General features: G+C 36.7%; 1 protein-coding gene across 1 annotated transcript in view; it reads right to left on the bottom strand.

Moving 5' to 3' along the window:
* The window catches only part of LOC126752930 (protein madd-4), a 121,150-nt gene that overhangs the window by 84,171 nt on the left and 14,803 nt on the right, over nucleotides 1–22,176 (bottom strand). The window contains 1 exon segment of the mRNA XM_050463975.1: nucleotides 12,092–12,164. Within this exon segment, the coding sequence (XP_050319932.1) occupies nucleotides 12,092–12,142 (51 nt within the window). The 5' untranslated portion in view covers nucleotides 12,143–12,164.

Raw genomic sequence — 22,176 nt, 5'->3', positions numbered from 1 at the left:
ATCCTCCATCTGTATCTTCTCCATCAAAGAAGTGACCACTAAATCAGGTAACAGAGCAGCGATACTAGCCTTGAACTCATTTACAGTGCGTTGAAGGATGGTCGAGTAGTTTCTAACCTCGTTATCAATAGCATCGAATGTCTTTATGATAAGACTGGTACGGGTACCGGGCTATAGCGCAATCGCTGGAAATTGTAAATCTGATGAGCTAGCAAGGAAACAGGTCGGTGCTCCCGTGTCCTCTTGTCTTCGACTTCCAGATAGCTAGTCTTCGCGAAAGCTTGGCCATCATCGGTACAAGCGCTGTCACAAAAGCCTTTTATGTTTAAATTGCAAATGGGTCAAAACAAAGTGCAAGCTTTAATTGGTGTAAGCGACAGAACCTTTGGAAACTCGAGTTAAGGCATCTTGAGGAGCCACAACAAACCATACCAACAATTCCAAACACCTAAATGTCGCATTTGCCTTTACCGTTATTTAGTTAAAGCGCTTTAAGCATTTTGTCACCCACAGTAAATTGTTGCAGTGGCCAAAAGCTAACAGCATTCACACCCGCCCATACAATAACTACAACCACAAAGACTGTTTGGCATTTGAGAGACACTTGTACGCCCGTTAAATGATCGGTCACCATCATTGCCAACAAACCACTAATGACCAAAAGTTATGTTAGTTTTACAAGACCCCCCCGGGTATGTGTAGATGTGGGCGCATTCAAGTGTTATTAACAACGCCGCCAGACGTTTAAAGCCACAGCTTATATTCAACGCTCGTCTCGTTTTCCGCAATTTTTCTAATGGCCTTCTTTTAGCTTAACTTTTTTGTGGTCGTTCACCGAGAGAGTGCGAAAAGTACGGGGAAACCCTATGCTACTTTACTTTAGCCACTTATCTAGTAGTCATTGGCCAGCAATCCGAATTGTCGCTGCCAACCAGACCAGACAATTCTCTCTTCTGTCCTCAGTCTACTATTTTTCCAAAGGCGGAAAATGCCATTTGTACCTCGGTTTCTTCCCCTTTTTGTGTGGTCTCTGTAGTCGGCTGGCAGTCTACTTGGCTGCTAATAACTTTGTAGGCTGTCTGAATAAATGCGACAGTAAAAACAACAAAACTAATCTTATATAGCGATTAGTTTATGGGCACTTATGTCAGTTAAACGGCCTCAGCTTAAAGTAGTTGCTGTCAATATGCTTCGTAGTTTCTCTTTTTAGTTGTGTGAATGGCGTTTCTAATGCGATTTACCTTACTCTCCGCTTTAATTTCTTTTAAAGAAAAAAGTATTATTGACATGCATAAATAAAATGAAATGAGTGAATTAGAGGAAGAGAATATCTGCAGGGTAAAGTTTGAAACAGCAAACTGCTTTTAAAGGCAGCCAAGCATTTCTGCAGCTATTAATAAAAGGTGAAAGTAATTCTATCGAAGAAAACAGCGTTTAACTGTTTTGAGGACTGAATGGAATCATCTCAGAGTTAAAGCCTAAATTAATCTAACTTAACTAGTCTGATGCCTATAGTCATTTCAATCTTACGATATGTCACATGACGATCTTGTTATATCAGTTTGGGCACAGCATCAATAATTTCCGGAACTACAACTGATTTTGGACGACTTTTACGAAATTCGTCTTGGAGTGGTCTACGACTTCGACTGGAGTCGAGAGTGGTCATTGATGGAGTGAAAAATTCTAGTCGAAAGTTTTGAAATAAGAGAAGCACATTTTAAGTTACTGTAAACAACACAGATAGCGTTCATATGTCAAAACATACCGAATATGTATAACATCAAACATTTCAAACTTTACGATAAAGTAGTGAATTTCTAGACACTGCGACACTGAGGTTGACAAATCTCGAAAAATAAAAGGTAATAACTGCTGCCGTAATAAAAATCCATTAAAGTTTCGTTTCTTTTTGGCATTCAATTATTTAAGCCTTGATCCGGGACATTCAAGAAGGAAGTTGAGTGGTTTCCACCTCGTTTATTTCCATACAGCTTCTGCAGATGGCGTCTGGTGAGATTCCCAGCCTAACAGCATGGGTGCCAATAAGGCGATGGCCTGTTAAAACCCCCATAACTAAGGAGAGCCTAGCCTTATTGAGGGAAAAATATTGCTAGATCTCTTGCGATCGATCTTGGCCCAAAAGGATTTTGCGACAACGCATGTACCGATGGTAGCCTACCGCTGGCCAAGCTCCCGTAAACTTCAGCTATCTATGTAGTATTGGACCGGCACCGAGCCGCTCCAATTCTACTGAAAGCGGTTCTATGTAGGGTGCCTTTTCTTGCTAGCTCATCACCTTTACAATTTCCAACGATTCCGCTATGGAAAAAGTCTGAAGCTGGAGTTGATATAGAGCTCCTGACAGTAAACCTAAACCAGTAGAGATACGTCCGAGATATTTCACTGTATCTGACGGTTGTAGACGAATGTACATATACCATTCGCGAAAGCGGAGCAACTGGGATCTTGTATCTTTTAGTAAGTAAAACTATCTCGGTTTTACTTGGGTTGATGACGAGACCACTTCCGACTGCCTAATTTGTTACGATGCTGAGATTCCTTTGCGTTAACTTGTACAAGGTACTCAGGAGAGTTTGTCGGAGGCTCCAACGGTACATTTCCCAGTTTGTATTTCTTGGATTTCTAAAAGACTTTCTAGGCGGACATTCTTCGACTTGACTGAATCCGATATATCTATGATCAGAGAAGTAGTGATCGTCAATGACTCTCCACTTTGATATCAGTGGGGCAAATACGTTAGAGATTAGGGTGAGGTCAAAAACCTCCTCCCTGCCTGCAGTTACGAACGTAGGAGAGTTTCCTCTACTGCAAATGAACAGGTTTTCGCTAACAATGAAAACAAAGAACGGCTCACCTCTGTTTCGGTTCAGTGCACCAAAGAGTCGAAGAAGGTCTTCGAAATAAGCTCAGTTGTGGTTTTGTTTGGCAGAAAATTCATCATCGAAAAGTTTTAGCTTGGAAAATATAGCCAATGATAAAACTAATAGAGGAAAGATTTACGAACATATGTAAACATCCCATCGACCTCAGATCTAGTCGTAAATAAAGTTCGGCCACTTAGTGTTTTTAGAGTTGTCATATCAAAAAGAAGGTTGATTTTTTTGCAATACTACAGTGTAATGAAACATTATGTATTCATTGTTCTGTCTGCTGGATCATACAATATATTTTAAAAACACATCGGAATTTTGTTTTAAGCTCATTTCATTTCACTGCGCTTTCTTAGTCACAAGTTTCGTACAAATTCTAAAAAGGTCGATGACCGAAAAACTGCATATACCAGTGCTTCGTATCATTCTTAAACTTGTGTAATCCTTCTCCACGCTACTTTACAAGTATCCTTCGTGGAGTATTGTTGGCAAAAAGGAAGTTTAAGTTCAAGTGCATCCTTGCAGCGAGCAGAGTTTGCATTGTGTTACTTTTGAAATGGGAGAAAGAAGAGTTAAGCATTGACGAACCAGTTTTAAAAATGGCAACATATGTACATGTATGCATCAGCTACAAAAAACCGATAAAGCAAAAACGAAATTTAATATGCCACTTGAACTGAATATCAATGGACTTGCACGCGTAGCTTTGTGAAGAAGAAATGCAGAAGTTGTAAAGAACAACCGACAAAATGACTGATGCATGCAACGCTTTTAAAAGCTCGAAAAACGTGATTTGTAACAATTTTGTTTTGTTCTCTTGTACTTCAAGTTAGCTTGCAGTCGTTTTTGACCCTTTGACATGAAGTGCACACAGCATTTGAACTTTATAGTTTCGAGTTTTTCATTAAGTTTGTATATATAGTATGTATTTATAAAGAAAGTGCATTCATCTATAATCGTGTGTATAAGATCCAACTAACACTAATTTAACAATGTAACAGCACAGTTCTAAGCACTTCTGCTTTTCATTAAGAGGAGCAGACTTTTGTAAGAAGCTCTTCCATTTCTGCTATATTTAGAATTTTTATAGATGGTATGTATTAAAAAACCTATGAAAATTGCATACAATCTTACTTAAAAAGCTGAATATCTCGAGAAGTATTAATAATAGCGATTTTTGACCTCGGACCTTTTTTATAGCAAATAAAATTTCCTACAAATTTGTCATTTAAATTTTTTCTATAGCGCTTGTCATTTACGAGATAAGTACAAAAAATGCGAATTTCATGGAAAAATCAGGTTTAGAGCCCCGTACTACCTCGCCGGTGTGAGTTACGACTTTGTTGCACTGAGCACTTTTGTAGAGTGAACAATTCTGAGAAATATGCGTCTAAAGTCAAAGCGATGTCATAAAATACCTCTGATCTGTAGGAATTTAAAGATAAAAACTCACGATTGTTGTGTATTTTCTATGGAAAATTTTTACAGGCCTTGGTCCAGTCCTTAATGTTAATATTAAGGGCTCAAATTTTCAGGGGAGTTTTTTCAGGGTATTTTCAAGGAAATTTCGTGCCGGGACTGAAAAAAATTAATTGTTCAAAGAATAAAAAAAAACACCCTAATGTGTACAGTATTTTGCTGAAGAATGTGATTAAGGACTGAGCCGTCTTTCAAGTGATAACTTTTGTCTGTGTACTTTTAGTTACTAATAAAATACACTAATGGAGTGTACTGAATGACAGACGGCATTTAGCGAAAGTTGTCGATGTAAATGTCGAAAAATACAGATCAATAATTTACATATTACATATAAATAGCAGAAACATAGAGTTGTTGATGTAGAATATGTAATGAAGTGAAAAATGGCATTAAGTATACCTTGATACTACAAATTTTTATAGTAATCTTAATACGTCTATGCTTTGCTTTTCAGAACGTAACTCCCTACGACAGAGACTTCCTCACCAAACTTTACCATAGTATCACTTGTAAAGGTTACTATTTACCTCTCCGCTCTTCTTGAAGTCTTCAGCATGTATCTTCGCCTTTATTTCATACCCTGTTTATCGTTTTCTGATCCATTTATCAATGTATCTTTCCTCACGGAAGTATCTTTGTAACACGCTTAGTTGCAAATGTGAGTTTGGATATCTTTAAATGGCATATCATACACAAGCACTTGCGTGTCACTCAATGGTGTGCATATCCCTGATTTTTATTCTTAACTGCCACACTTGAACAAATTGGTTTTGAGATTAAATCTTCCTGCAGTCGTCAAAGCTTTTAGTTGGCTCGTGTTACACGAAAACGTAAAAGAGAAGAAAAAGGGGAATTGACAAACACAATTGTGCATTGAAGACTGTGGAGAAGTTAAAAAACAAGCGTTTATATACATTCAATTCAGTCAGGTGACAAACCATCGAACGCACGATATCCGAATGGAAAGTGAAATGGACTGCTTTGGGGGAATGTTCGGTAAACGAGAAGGTAACCTAACCACAATTTATTGATTTAAATGAAATATGCTTGAGTGATGCAACTGAATTTAAAGTACTGAGAAAGCGAAAGTAAAAAAATCCAAAAAGGAACAGGAAGACCATCAGGAAGGGCGAGAAAGTTTTAGGTCAATTGGTTGCGTTTAGTGAAGCATGCTGGTTAAATAAAGGGCGCCAAATGTGAGGAAAGCATCAATAACGTAACTGTTAATATCAATTCCTTGCCATAACAGTGCGTAGTATATATATGTCTACATCGAGGGATTGGTCAACCTTTCTTCTGAGCAACGAAATAATGGCTCTGAAGTGGCCTCAACAGCTGAGGGCAATTAATTGAAATCAAGTCTGCGTAAGGGAATGACTTTGTAAAATAAAGTAGGGTTAACAATTCTTCTATTTGACTAATTTACAAGTTATTCCAAAAAATTTTATTTTTACTTCTTTTCATGTGCTTAAAATTTGGCATATACGGCATATGTGTTACTTAGGAAATAAAAATGTGTATAAAAAGTTCCTAAAAAAGTGTTGGACTCCACTATTTGGAAAAACTTTTCAGTGAAAGAATAACATTAGTCTATTTATTAGGTGAGTAATAAGTTATATTCCAAACATTTTTCATAAATGCCAAAAATTGACAAGAACATAAATCGGTCGGTAAATCTTAGTGAAGTTCACATATGATATTGAGTCTCAAAGTTCTTTCAAAATAAAGATATACATATACCCTTCAGCATAAGTAGAGTATTATTCCAACTTATATTTAAATATAATGCCATAGCATGATGTTAGTAATTACCTGACGTCGAAAATAATATGTTTAACTAACTCCAAGCTATTTATTTGCTTTATTAAGTGCCACCAGAAATAATAAAAATGTCATTGCTGGTAATGATTAGAACTGACTGATTTCTGGTTGTGATTAAATATATACATTAATTTTTTCTACGTAGGCTTTGCTACACGCGTATATATACAGAAGGTATTACTATTTTGATTTTTTCTTTTCACCCACCATCTGGTGGCATTGTATAATATACTTTTATGTACATACATATATACATACGTAAAAATATGGCCTCAGTCATATATAAAGCGCTATTTCCAAAAAGTTGTACAAACTAATTATAGCAAATGGATTTGGCTCATTATCCCGATGCCAAACGCCAAATGATTAATTTTGCTCTTTAATTTGCAAACAAAAATTTCTGGCCTTTCGTCCAGCGCAGAAAAAACAGTGAAAAAGTGATTGAAGTAATTTGCAAAAGCAAGGAAATAAAGAGCATAAACCAAATCACGCAACAACTAAAAAGCGAAAATGGATAATATTTCACTTTGACGAGCGTTATTAATTTCGTAATTTCCTAGAACAAGCAAAACCGTTGTGTTGGAGGTTGTGTCCACTGTGTTTGGACATTAGAGTGAATCGAAGGTCTTTTTATTTAATACTCATAAAGGGATCCTAAACGGATAGTTGTAAAGAAAATATCAAGCAGTTGAGTCCGAGGATATTAGAATTGAGGAACAATTTTTTAACGGTTGGAATAATTTACATGGTACAACAACTGAGGGCCGGTTAGAAACTAGTTGGAGAATTAATTGGAACTGGCCGAGCGCAAAACAGAAGTTTTACTCAGGAAGGTGGAAGAACTGCTTGCGTTCCAGCCAGCGATTTTTAAAGCGAAAGCAATGCGTTCCGTAATATTGCATGCAGCACCCGCGTGGATACACGAAATGGATATAAAAGCGGATGGTGAACAAAAAGTTGCAGTGTATAGGCTTTCTATAATTCGAGTAATAAGTGCTTTCCGGACTATATCAACCGACGCTGCTGAAGTATTATCCAGTATGCCACCCATTGACATTCAGGGCGATGAACTCAAGCTATCGGCGCCAAAGGAGAAAAACAAGAGCATCGAAATGTGGTAACAGCGGTGGCAATCTTCATCCAAAAGGCTCTGGACTCACATACTTATTCCGCTTAAGCTTCGAAGGTCTGATGCTGTTTGCATGAGAGAGATAGCTGCTGCGATCACTGTAGCTTTTTCGAAACGCCGACTTTAGGTTTTGACTTTTAATTAAAATCTTCGCTCATAAAATAACTTTCTCATGGCAATCACATTGCAAAGAAAAAATAATGTTAAGCACGGTTAGTAGAATGAACCGTTGTCGCATTTATTCTTATTTTCCATCTATTTCAATACCTCTTCCAACTTCGGTAAATTATTTAACAGAACCTGGTCATTCTAAACATTAGCATGCTACACGATTTAGCAATTCGTCGTCACGCTCTAGCGGCATTAGTATGGTCACAGTATGCTGCTCATTATCTGAATTCTTTTTATGGCTATGCATTTCTATTTGTTTTCCGTTTTTACTTTTTCGTTACCGAATTCATGAACAAAGGAATAATGAAAGCTTTTCTCATTCTAACACAATTGCCAAACCAATTTATCATTTTGAAAAATTACGCAAATTGTTTAACAGCAAAGAAAGTGAAAATAAGCAGAAGAAAGAAACAAACGGTAATGGTCAAAAGACAGCAAACGAAAAGTCAGCAATTGAAAAGTTGAAAAGTCAACATTTGAAATTCATCGAACTCTTGTTTCATTTTCATGTTTTACGAAATGTCAATGTTAGGTACCAAAAGTTCGAAAAAGTTTCAACAAGAAAAATCACAACAAATAAATTTAGTTAGTATGGTAGATATAACTTATAATTGGGTTAAAATTGTGGTAAAGTGCTGATCTAGTGAACTCTCAGTGCTCTGGCAATCAGTTCGCAGGCCAAGAGCACGGGTAACTGAGAGGAGTAAACGCAGGACCTAACAACCTATAACAAGGCGATTAGGTCCGCGAAGACAAACAGTTTCAGGAAATTCTGTGACAACGTCTGCTCGACCTCTTAGACAGCCAGATGCACAAGGCTTTGTCTAGAGGCAAAAGGGACAAAGTATTATTCATCAAAAGACTTATACGAACAACGCAGAAGACAGGGCACTGACTCTCCTGCAAGCGCTCTTCCCGGAGACGGTTCGGGTTGATCTAAGTCCACCAATGATCGTAGAAAGGTTAGATCACTTGGACTGGATGACTGCAAGGAATATGTTAACTGCAAGTTAAATCAAGTGGACTCTGGCCTCCTTCTCGAACTAAAAGTCACCTGGGGCGAAGGGCATCTTTCCAGCTTTTACAACAAGTTATATAAGAACTCTTGTCACACCTGATATGGCTTATAAGGGATAGCCTTGCGATGGCGTATATCCCAGAACTGTGGATAATAGTGAATATAATTTTCATTCCCAAGGTAGGAACCACCAATTAGTCTCACATCCTTCGTGCTATAAGGGATGGAATAGATTATGGACAACCATATAAAATCGAAGGCGACTTCTACACGCCAGTCAGCACGCGTACAGAGTGGGCAGATCCACTAACACTGTTCTGTACCAACTCACGGCTGAACTCCAGAATTCGTTGAATAATGGCGAGGATGCGATATGTGACTTTCTTAACATCGAAGGTGTATTTGATAATGGAGTAAAGGAACGTGAAGGCTTCAGTATGTAGATGGATAAGGGTACACCTAATCTGGTTGCCGAGGCATAAAGGGGTAGCTCGGTAAAAAGCTGGCCGACGAGCTAGCCCGCTTTGCGTCAGGCTAAACGCCTTAGGTTCCATATACGTGGACAGGGATCACATCACCTTAGGCGCACAAAGCAGTCTAATAAAATTGTTCAAAACCTCAATTTTATTATCTATCTAATCCTTGAAAGTTACTTAGAAAGTGCAAATTATAATAACTAACTTCTAAGTGTTTCATAAATTATTTTTGATGGTTTCTTTATAGATTGACAGAAGTCATGCTAAATCAAAAGGAGACTGAAGAAATTCATTCGGCTTACTTAACTTTAATTTATTGTTATGGTTGGCCAATAATGGCTCACTTACCAAATAACAAACCTTTCAAAATAAAATTGAAATTTTCAAAATTTACAATTAGCTTCAAACTTTTTGGTATTTGAGTGGCAGTATGTGTTATGAACCATATTCAATATTCCATAAGTTTACTAGCCTACACAGCTAAATGCTAATGCTCGTAATTCGCCGCAAAAGTGCGCAGACACAGCAATGGAAATACATTAACTTGTACTTTTGAAAGCTAACTGTAGTTGTTGATATTGTTGTTGCACATCTAACTGGGAACTGCAAACAAGTTTATTTTGCTTTCATGGCAAATTGATGATATAACTAATGGATTTGATTTTTATGTTAGCAGAAGTAGATTGCCCCAAACCGGGCTTTTATATCACACACATACATACGCAATTCCCATTTTGTGTTATTAAAATTATTGTGTTCCAAAGTAAACAGGACTTTTAAAGAAAAAACAGAACAAATGGTTTTTTCGGTAAAATCAATTTATTCTATTCAAAATAGTCTCCTTCTGCTTCAATACAGCTTTCTGTACGGACCAAAAGCATGTCGAACGAGTGTTTTAGCTCGTTGGCCGGTATGGCCGCCATTATGCCGGTGCAAGCCTTTTGAATGGCCTCTACGTCTGCATAACACAAACATACTGACACTTAAAATTTAATAACTTCACCTCCAATCTATGAAATGTCATGCAATTTTCACTGAACAATCGATAAAGATAGCAGATTATAACGCATATGTCGACATATAGATGGCATCACCAGGGGGCGTTAGATACAAAAAGTCCTGTTTACTTTGGAACGCACCTTGTATTTACCTCTCAATCTGTCTTGGTGCTGCCTTAGCCGGTACACAAATTGCGATTTCCACTTCCGGCAGGCGGAACAATTTACTATTAAAGCGGCAATGAAAGTGAGCAAACGTTAGCTATCAAGTGCAGTTAAGAAACTGGGGGAATAAGCGGCAAAGAGAGATTAATCGTTGTTGAGTTACAAGAATGAATTTTAATAAGAAGTGAATTGAAGGACTGGTATTTTGCCAAAGGGCGTTCTTGGTGCATATAATAAAGGCGATCCAAGTAGAGGTATTTTTTTCAATAGCCCCTTTTTGACAGATCCCGTGTGAATCGTATCATGCTGTCATGTTATTTTTGTTCAGTATTGTTTGGCATTTCGTTATTTGAAAGACTTACGCCTGAACAACGTTTACAAATCGTTCAACTTTATTACAAAATTTCACGTTTGAGTGTGTTTTCGCGCGCTTCGCTCAACTTATGGCCAACATAATCGGCCTACTGAACGTACCATATCACGACACCATCACTCACCTTGAGACCCATCATTCATTATTGGATAATATTCGTACTACGTACAGCACGCAGTGAAGAAAATATAGCAGCCGTAGCTGAGAGTGTACACGTAGATCGTGGACAGTCGATTCGGCGCCATTCTCTGAAAATCGGACTGACGTATGGAATGATTTGATGCAATGCCGACATTTTCGAGCCAAATTTTGTTCAGCGATGACACCCATTTCTGGCTTATTGGGTGTGTAAACAAACGGAATTGCCGCATTTGTGATAAAGAGTAGTAAGAGTTGTAAGCCGGTGGAATCATCGGTTCGTATTTATTCAAAAATCATGCAGGTGAGAACGTCACTGTTAAGGGCGACTGTTATCGCGACATGATAACCGACTTTTTGATGCCTGAAATTGATGTTTGTGATTTCGGCGACATTTGATTTCAGCAAGACGGTCGCAGTTCCCACACACCGCATCAATCAATGAATTTTATTTTAGGAAAACTTCGGCGAGAAAATAATTTCACGTTTCGGTCCGGTTGATTGGCTCGAACAAATCATCGAAAATTGGATAAAATATTTGAAAGAGATAATCTTCAAAAAATAAATGCCAAAGAATGTTTTTTCGAATGATAATAAACATTACCCATTCAATATGGAGTTTCCGTATTTTTTCTTTAAAAAAACTCTAAATGGATCACCCTTTATTATAGAAAAGCAGTTCTTTATTGTTATTGCTGTATAATTGAATGCTAATGGAGTTGTAAACATTTGCTGCTGACAAGGCGCATGCAGCCACACTGGCAGATTTACGAATCCGGACGCCATCCATACATATGTACATATGTAATCGGAGGCTTTATGCAACAAAAATAAGGAGACGGATAAGTCTTTTTTAACCGAACAAAACAGCTGTTATTGTTGAGTGTTTGGGACTTCAATTGACTGAGCATTTTCATTATGTAAATATATGTATGTATGTAAGCTTTACAACCTGTGGTGGCTCGTAGCTGATACATAAATAAATTAGGATTGCACCGCGAACTGAAGTCTATTGTGCTCTTAACAGGTGACAAGGTTACGCTGAGCAGGAAGTCATTGCCACAAAATTAATGTAAGTTTTTACTACTTAAGCAACCGCTATAAATTAGAAATGCTTCCATACACAAATATATAAATATATATAAATCCATACATACATATTAACATAAGTAAAAAATCAAGTGAGTTTGTTGAAAAATTGCGCAAACACAATAGTAAACAAAACGCCGTTCATTTGCTTTATATTATTACTTATGACTTTTTTGCACGCATTCACCCACTCGCCATATTAAGTTACAATAAAATTTATTGCATTGTATGGCGTATTTCAATAGGAGACAGCCGGTCTCATTCTTAGAATTTTTTATTTGCTTCGAAATGTGTATATTTATTAGAACTATAAGCTAAAGGAGTAGTAATTTGCTCTTACCAGGAGGATGACCCAGAAATGTATTTTTGTATCCATTATTTTTATCTGCATAGTCGTAGAATCATGGTTTAATCTGAAAGATAGAAAATAAGGATTGTAAAGATTTTTGTGTTATGTGATTGTCAAAAGGTAATTGATATTATATACATACTATGTGTATATAGTCTTATAAATGAATATATATATTGCATAGTAAGTATGAACTAATCCGAAATATTTATGAAATGAGGCCACAATATAATCGAAATAGCATACTCATTTATTGTCATTGAGATATCAAATATGCGAGAGAACCAAAATCTATTTATCGAGTATATTAGTACCATATAATCAAAACATTTTCTAATGTTTTTTCTAAAAGCAAGGAGTGTGGCTATTTTTCTTTGAAGGGAATCTTCCAAAGAAGCTGCCGCTGTAGGAAGGCAGCATACACGATTTATATTGGCCGCTAAAGATACAGCTCTTTTGGGATCCCGTCCAATTAGTATTGTCTAACTTTACTGGACTTGCAGAGGAGTATGCCTACGTACTAAAGACTTAACTGCGGCAGCTCTAGCTTGTATTTGACGCTGCAGGACCTTCGCAAGGCCACACTGGACAAGAATGCCTCTTCACTACTCCCTGCGGGATAATTCAGCTGGTCTATTTTCGCTGTCGTTCTCTTATCCTTTGATATGATAAAAATCTGTCTCCCTGAGTTGACTCTCAATCTAAGCTCTTAATGAGCCCATGCGTTCATCTACGCCTATTCATAGCTTTCGATTTTTGGTAGGCTTTACTTAACCCTGAGGATATTAAATCCGGCGGCATAAGACCACATAAGATACTGGTTGCTTCATGTGAGAATGTTCTAAACTCATAGGCTACTTTGATGGCGCATAACCTGGGCTTTGCCTTTGCCTTATTGGCATTTCTTTTGCCGCAGTGCTTTTCCATATATACGAGCCGCGTCCATCGGTACTGACTGGCTGATTTTAGCTAGTAGGGTTCTCATAATTTGACTAGGGTCAGCAGTGTTAGCCATTATTCCTGACGGAGCTGCTGTCATTGTAGTTGCCTTACCACTGGCTTTTTCAACACGCGATTTGAAATTCAGCACGTATCAATCATAATGCTAAGATACCACATGGAGTTTTGCGTTGTAATGTTGTATCCATTAGTATTTAAGTTGACCGTTTCTAGTTTTTTCCTGCTCGTCATAAGTAACCCAATCTTTAATTTTTGTTGTGGTCGCATTACAGAAGTTTTGTTATTGGGAAAAATACTGTTGGAACGATCGTCACAGCAATGTCGTCCGCATAGCCAATTATTGGAGCCTTTTTTGACGGTGCTAGGCGTAACACCCCGTCGTATGGTACATTCCATAGTAACGAACCTACTACGGAGCCCTGCGGTACTCCATTTGTCACCACGTGGCTTTTTGGATCTGCATCGGTGTTATACAATAGCAGTCTGTCAGACAGATATCTACTAATTATCTATTATCCGGTGTGCTTTTTGCCTGCAAGGATGCAGAATTAAAAGCATTTTTCACGTCCAGTGTGACCGCTGTGCAATATTTTTTATAGCCATTCATCCACCTGGCTCCCTCTATGGTCTTGGTCGCAATGTCCGACAATTTTCCGACTGCACCTATGGTGGATCGATGTCTCCTGAAAATAAATTGGTTTTCAGATAAGCCAGGCAGTTTTCTTTCTAGGTGACGTTCCAAACGTGTGCAGATCAGCAGATTAGCCACCAACCGAGAAAAAATTTCAGCGAAGGCCTTCTTGCTGTGTTTAACTGCGATTCCAAGCACCTTGTTTGGGATGCCATCAAGTCCAAGCGAGTTTGCATTTCCGAATCTCTCCGCCACTTCTACCACCTCCTCGTCGTTGATTGACAAAGCATCAACCACTGCTCTCTTCTTCTGCTTGTTTGCAAGTGTGGGTGTGGTTTCCTGCTTACATTGTAATTATACCCTGAACAGGGTATATTAAGTTTGTCATGTGGTTTGCAACACCCAGAAGGAAGCGTCGGAGACCCTATAAAGTATATACATAAATGATTTGTATATTGAGCTGAGTCGATTTAGCCATGTCCGTTCATCTGTCTGTCCGTCTGTACGTCCGACGGTCTGTCTGTATATATACGAACGAGTCGCTCAGTTTTTAAGATATCGTTTTGAAATTTTGTGAACCTCACTTTCTCTTCACGAAGCTGCTCATTTGTCGGAACTGCTGTTATCGGATCACTATAACATATAGCTGCTATACAAACTGAAAGATCGAAATCAAGTTCTTGTATGGAAAACTTTCACATTTGACTATTTATCTTCACAAAAGTTGGCACAGGTTATTCTCTAAGACAATAATGTAATGTACAAAGAAACTGTTCAGCTTGGCTTACTATAGCATATGGTTTCTATACAAACTGAACGATCGGAATCTTGTGCTGGTATGGAAAACTAGTGCATTTGACAAGATATATTCACGAAATTTGGTTTAGATTATTTTCTAGGGCAACAATGTAATCTCCGAAGAAATTGTTTAGATCCGCTAACTATTGCATATAGCTGCCATACAAATTGGAGACATAGTTACTAAAAGACAAGCACCTGTGAAGGGTATATTAGCTTCGGTGCAGCCGAAGTTAAAGTATTTTTTTGTTATTAAGTTGGTCTTTTTCACACAGCAATAACCGGCTATCTATGGTATACTTACCATAATACCGCCCAACTTTAACTATACTATGAAAACTCAGTTTCAGTGATATTTATATTTTATTGTGTGCATACACATACATATATGCTATATATGAAATTTTTGTGTTTCAAAAGCCTCTCTGTTGTCTACTGGACCTGAGTGCTAGTTGTAGTCACCAAGAAAACCAACGAGAAAACAACGAACAAGAAAAAGGTATGTAACCTCAGTAAGAAGAATGAATCCCCGCTCAACAAGAACATCTTCTTCAACAACAACATTAAAGAATGCAAGCGGAAATATACAAAAGTAACAGCAACAATCGTAGAAATAGCAAATTGAAAGTCCGCACAACTCCGCAGACTAAAGTTACGACTGAGGCTGAGGCTGTGTGACTCATTAAAAATGCATAACTCTGCAAGTCTGCGCAATGAGGGAGAGCAGCGCAACTCTTAAGGATGGCGGTCAAATAAAATATTTATGTAAGAAGGTAAACTTTGCTGACTGAATGACCTGTGCTGACTTGGTCGTCGGTCAGCTTTGCAGTTTTGAGATGAAAAGTTGAATTCCTACAGCTCTTAGATTTTTTTCTAATTATTTATAATTGTTGTTACATTTTGTGATGTGATTATATGTAAATAAACAAAAAATCATGTTTGGTTGAAATTAGTAAAAAACTTGTACCGATTAATCAGGAGTAATGAAGTAGGATAGCAGGTATGAATACCGATGTAATTAGACGCAAGGAAACATGTACCTCCTTCGAGTTTCTAACAAGTTTCTTAAAATAGTCAGTAAAATATATGGGTATTTCCAAGCTGGACATAGTATATGAAAAGTTAATAAAATATAATGTTATAAGAATGCATAATGAATACCACCAACCTAGACTTAATAAGCCAACTTACCTATTTGTCATGTCTAACTCCGCTTTCGTATGGGTACCAAATTCTTATAGGTGTCAATTTAGTTAAAAATTCGAACGAAACCCGATAGTCTTGTCTAATTGGCTTATTATCAGAGTCGAGGAATTATCACGCAACAAAAGTAATGAATGGAAATATCCAAATTACCAAGAAATAAAAATAATGTAAGTAAGGAAGGGCTAAGTTCGGGTGTCACCGAACATTTTATACTCTCGCACGATAAGTGATAATCGAGATTTCATTATCCGTCATTTACATATTTTTCAAATACCGTATTTGTGTAAAGTTTTATTCCGCTATCATCATTGGTTCCTAATGCATATATTATACAGAGAAGGCATCAGATGGAATTCAAAATAGCGTTATATTGGAAGAAGGCGTGGTTGTTAACCGATTTCACCCATATTTGGTACATGTCATCAGGGTGTTAAGAAAATATTATATACTGAATTTCATTGAAATCGGTCTAGTAGTTCCTGAGATATGGTTTTTGGTCCATAAGTGGGCAGGCCACGCCCATTTTCAATTTTTAAAAAAAGCCTGGGTGCGGCTTCCTTCTGCAATTTCTTCCGTAAAATTTAGTGTTTCTGACGTTTTTCGTTAGTCGGTTAACGCACTTTAAGTGATTTTCAACATAACCTTTGTATGGGAGGTGGGCGTGGTTATTATCCGATTTCTTCCATTTTTGAACTGTATATGGAAATACCTGAAGAAAACAACTTTGTAGAGTTTGGTTGACATAGCTATAGTAGTTTCCCAGATATGTACAAAAAACTTAGTAGGGGGCGGAGCCACGCCCACTTTTCCAAAAAAATTACGTTAAAATATGCCCCTCCCTAATGCGATCCTTTGTGCCAAATTTCACTTTAATATCTTTATTTTTGGCTTAGTTATGACACTTTATAGGTTTCGGTTTCCGCCATTTTGTGGGCGTGGCAGTGGGCCGATTTTGCCCATCTTCGAACTTAACCTTCTTATGGAGCCAAGGAATACGTGTACCAAGTTTCATCATGATATCTCAATTTTTACTCAAGTTACAGCTTGCACGGACGGACGGACAGACAGACATCCGGATTTCAACTCTACTCGTCACCCTGATCACTTTGGTATATATAACCCTATATCTGACTCTTTAAGTTTTAGGAGTTACAAACAACCGTTATGTGAACAAAACTCTCCTTAGCAACATTGTTGCGAGAGTATAAAAATGGAATTTTCTTACAAAAGCAAATGCCATAAAGAAATCAACAACAATAATAACACGCTTGTGCTGATATTAGACTTAGATTTACTGGTCAACTAACCGTGCTATTATGTAACAAAGTGCGCCTGCGGTGATCTTTGTGCTCATAGTTCTAATTACAGCAGCTGAAGCTGGGTGTTAACCGTAACGCAATTGACTTGCGGCAAAATGCGTGCGCATTAACAAGACGCAAAAGGTTTTAATGACTATAAGGCGTAGAGCGAGAAGTGCGTTACACGCATGAAGAAGTAGTCACACTTGCATGCTCTTATATACCCATAAGTATAACACTATAAAAGAAACCGGGTATATGCAAAGGAGTATATGTCTTTTAAGTTATGTAATAGTAGGTACTTGTAATGTTATGCTGTAGGCTCGAAGTCACACTCACATATACATGAACTCTGACACCTATGTAGATACTATACTATACGTACTTCTGCGAACACTTAATATCACTCATACGCACTGTCAGCAGCACAATTCAAAGTTGCAACTTTGTGCGAATACATGCACTGGAACCGCATATATGCTTGGCATGTGTGTGGAAAGGGTTTGAGATAAGTGAATAAAAGCAAGTCTAAGAATTTATGAAAAGTAATAACCAAAGGAAACTTTATACCGGCAACAGCACAATATATATGTATATGTATGAACATACTTGCATATACTGAAGTATAAACAATTTCTGAAAGCTCAGCGCTTACTAAGCTTCCGACAATCTCACCACAAGTCGGAAATTTATTCAACACATCCGAGAAATAAGCAAACAATGTCGGTTGTAAAACGATACAGCACTTGACTATTAATTGTGTTGGTATCAAAAGTATATTTAATAGTGATAAAATTTGTTCACAGCAAGATGAAATGTTTAACGATGTAGAGTAATATTTATATCGTCAGCTGAAATGCAAAATAGTGTAACATCACTTGTAAAAAGTTTATGACTGAAGGAAAAACGATATAATAGAAACCACTCATTTTGAAAAAAGAAATTGAGTTTTGGTTATAATATGGTTATATATTGGTTACATATTGGTTATATATTCGTTATACATTGGTTACACATTGGTTATACATTGGTTATATCTGACAGCGAATGCTGAAAATTTTATGGTAAATCGTAAGCAATAAAAATTCAATTTCGATTTTTTTGTTGATGTATTGTTTTAGGTGACGATATGTATGATGTGCAGTTGTTTTTTTGTATTTCAGAAATTTTACTTAAAGTTATTCAGAAGTAAGTGTTTTTTAGTTTTAAAATTATTTATAAAGTATGATTTACAAATGTAGGTATAAATATAGTAACAAAATATTGTAAAATTGAAACACTTTTATTAAAGAAATTACCTTATGTTTTGGTGAAGTGCATTATAGCTTCGATTAAATCAAAGTTAACGTTTTTTCTTTGTATCTTTATACACGAAATATATATATTTGTATACATATTTTTCGCTTATATAATTGAAAGTCACTTCTGACTTTCAACAGCCGCTTGTTGTTAAAAAAAAGTTAAATTTTATTGTTACTTTTTGAGTTGTTGATGTATAGCAGTTATGCGAAAGGAGGTAAATGTGTGAAACAAAAGCTTACACGATCCTTTATACATACATATGTGAACTTTATAGTGTGATGATAATACTAGTTAAGCCTTTTCGTTTTTATTACTGCTACTTAATGAAATATTAAGCAGAGCGAATTTAGTTTTAATGTACCCCACTCTACATTTTGAATATACATAGAAGCAAGAACAAATGAAAGCAGTGATGGAAAACCTTATAATATTAAAGTAGTAGTTATACATGTAAATATATTTATATATGCCCATATGTCAGTACATATATTTACGATGATATTTAACACAAGCTTGCTTAAAAGAAGAAAATGGCTGTGCATAGAGTTTGCGAAATTGGGTTAATTAAATATGAAATTCGACAAGAAAATTCAATTTGCTAATGCACTTTTCAGTGAAAATGTGATTGCCGAAGATTTACTACTTGTTGTTTTGTAAAAATAAGAGACGTAAGAGAAATGCATGTTTTATTATTGGTAGCTATCAGCATTATCATCTGAAATAATTGGGCACTATTGAAAGCTTCTTTTTTTTAAGGCGAAAAGAAAAGCAAACATAAAATATGACATAATTTCGGCAAATAATTCCGAAGGAGTTTTTCCAGCGTAATTCTAACATTGCCATTGAAAGCCTTATGAAGAAAACGGTATCTTATGCAGATTGCCTTTTATATTTCAGGTTTTGGCAACTTTAGTGTTGCAATCTTGCATCTCATGTTATATATACTCAGAATGTTTTGACTGAGGACCGTTAATTGTGTTGTGTACAGTAACTTGAAGTATTCATTTAGGCCAAAAAATGGAATTAAATCGCGAACACTCTCGCTCGATTATTATTTCACAAATTTCGAGGGGGATTATCTCAGCAACAGTGCTTCAATGAACTTAATTAAATTTTTGTCGCTTCCTCAACGGCAGCAAAGGCAGATAACTCCAAAAGGAGTTTCGTGAAAGTCGTCCAAATCCTCTTGCTGTGCCGGAAATTGCGCAAACTAATATTGCCAGATTGTCCTGTAACCTATCGTGTGATACTGAACATTAAATTTTGAGTGCTATACAACCATTTGCTTGCAAGTCGTCTTTCAAGAAATCAGGAAAACCAACCGCCGAAGACGGATCACTCTTTACGACGATTATGCAAGCTCTCTAATATCGACAGAAACAACTGCATTTTTGAGTAAACCTTTGTTATTATGAATCATCCACCATATTGTCCCTACTTGGTAACGAATGATTTTTTTTTATTTCCGTAAGCGAAAAATAAACTATAAGGTCAACGTTTTTCCGACACCTGAAGAGGCGGTTAATGCGTTTAGTAGGCATGTTTTGGAGGTACCTCAATCAGAGTGGCAAAAGTGTTGTGAGAATTGGTTCAAACGCATGCAAAAGTATATAGGTCTAAATGGAGAACATTTTGAAAAACAATAAAAGGTTTTTCTATGATTAAAATCTGTTCTTTTTTTCTATAATATAAATATATAACAACATACATTAGCTACGTTTTGTTATTGCAAAACAACATTGTTCACTCTACTTAGCTTATAAGGATATAATTTGCCAACATGGAAATAATATTAATTGAAAAGCCAACGAGAACTTTATAAGACTAAATAACTTTTAGAAAAATATCACAGTTGGGCATTTAAATAAAATCATAGTTAATTGTTGGATTTTATGTATAAGTATGTCACAATGAGCAGATATGTTGGAAAAACTCAGTGGGATTTTAGTTTTTTTTCCTTATACGATGTGAAAGCAGGTGAAATAGATAATGGTCGCAAGCACCTTATATATTTCCAAGACCAAGTATAACAAATATGGGCATCTATCTAAAAACTTTTAGAATACAGTAAACCAGATACCAATATATATATTATAGCACTAGTGCTAAAAATAAATTAAATCGGTTACTTCCTTTGCCTAGTCCTGCTTGTTATTATACTCTGTAGAGGGTTTATTAAGTTCACCACAAAGTGTTAACACCTAGAAGGAAATGTAGGAGAGTCTATAAATTACATATATATATATAAATGATCAGTGTAACGAGCTGAGTCAATTAACCATCTCTTTCTGTATTACCTGGCAGTCTGTCGTTTTGAGTATACGATTCAATTTTTGAGATATCGATATGATAATTTGAACACATTTTTTGCTCAAGGCAGCGCTACAGTTTCGGAATAAATTGTTCAGATCGGGCTAATATTGCACATGAATTACATTCTTGATTGGAAACTTTTTTAATTTTTCCACTAATTTGGACACTACTTTCGCGAAAATTTTCGATCACTCCCCTTGTAAAATGTCCTTAAAGGAACTTTTGTTGGTTGCACTCCTTTTCCTTATTTGCCAGTCCAAATGTTCTGACAGATGCCCAATAGACTTTTGGTCCGGCGGTTGTGGGGGTGGTCTAGCTGCCTTTGGAGTATGGTAAAGCAAACATTTCGATATTATTATAACTGTATGCTTAGGATCGTTATCCCGTTGAAAGATCCAGGATTGATCTAAGCTCAATTTCTCGACGCTGGGGAGAAAAATTTTTGATAATCTGTTTTGTTAATTGTGCTAACGATAAACATCAGCCTTGCCACTCCACTTGCCACCATGCACCCCCAAACCATCACCGAACCCCACAACGGAGGTAATGTTTTTCTGTTCAAACTCATGATTTTTATTTCTGAAAACTTTTTTTTTATCATCTTGAAAACTTCGAGCTTGCTTTCCTCAGAAAAAACTACATTATACCAGAACGAGTTTTTCTTCGCGTGAAGTACTAAGTATATTTGGTTTTTTTGTGTATTTTTTTTTTGTACAATTTTTTTTGATTGCTGCTAACTTCTTGCAAGAACATTATTTAGTTATGTATAAATTATAATTGATTTAAAAAAATTCAAAAAGTTGTACACTTTCTTTTGACATTGACAGTATGTGTATAAATTGTTTGTTGATCTTTAGTGCATTTATACTCCACATAAATGTACGCACATATGTATGTACCTGTGTAAGCTTACTGAAATCCGCGCAAATTTGCATGAACCGCAAAGACCCCTCACGTCACGTCATTCATGGTTTAATTAATTAACTAATTAACCCCACAAATTCTGTACGCCGGATTCCACACAATGACGCCCGGAGATTGTTTCGTGGAAAATACACGACTGCTGCTGCCGCTGGCTGCAGGCAAACAGCGAATAAGCGAACTCAAAATGAATCGAAGCGAGCGATTAATTGCTGAATGCCCCCAACCAAATGCCGCATGATTAAAACTTAATGTAATTCAGTTACAGTGGGCGACAATGCGCTCATATTAAGAGACACGCACGCAGCAAAAACACACACATAGCAAAATTACACACAATAATATAAAATAATAACGGTGATTTAATTAAATAACTGCCGACGTCTTATTTCTTATATATTGTTGTTGCTGTGCTTACAGCACATCAAATGCGCTATTGTTTGGCAGTTTACTGAAACGACCAACAACAACAATAGAAAATACAATAACGAAGTAACAACAAAAGCCTCTAGTTTGTACCAGGAGCAATAGATTATCCACGGCAAGTAATGAAAAATGCAAACGAGGTGTGTGGCAACTGTGTGTGCTGAAAAAGCGGTTAACGAAATGAAGATTGATGGACAGCCGACGTCGCAACGCTAATTTGC

This window comes from Bactrocera neohumeralis, chromosome 3, assembly GCF_024586455.1.
Source record: "Bactrocera neohumeralis isolate Rockhampton chromosome 3, APGP_CSIRO_Bneo_wtdbg2-racon-allhic-juicebox.fasta_v2, whole genome shotgun sequence".
NCBI lineage: Eukaryota > Metazoa > Arthropoda > Insecta > Diptera > Tephritidae > Bactrocera > Bactrocera neohumeralis.
This window is presented reverse-complemented; position numbering and strand designations above follow the sequence as displayed.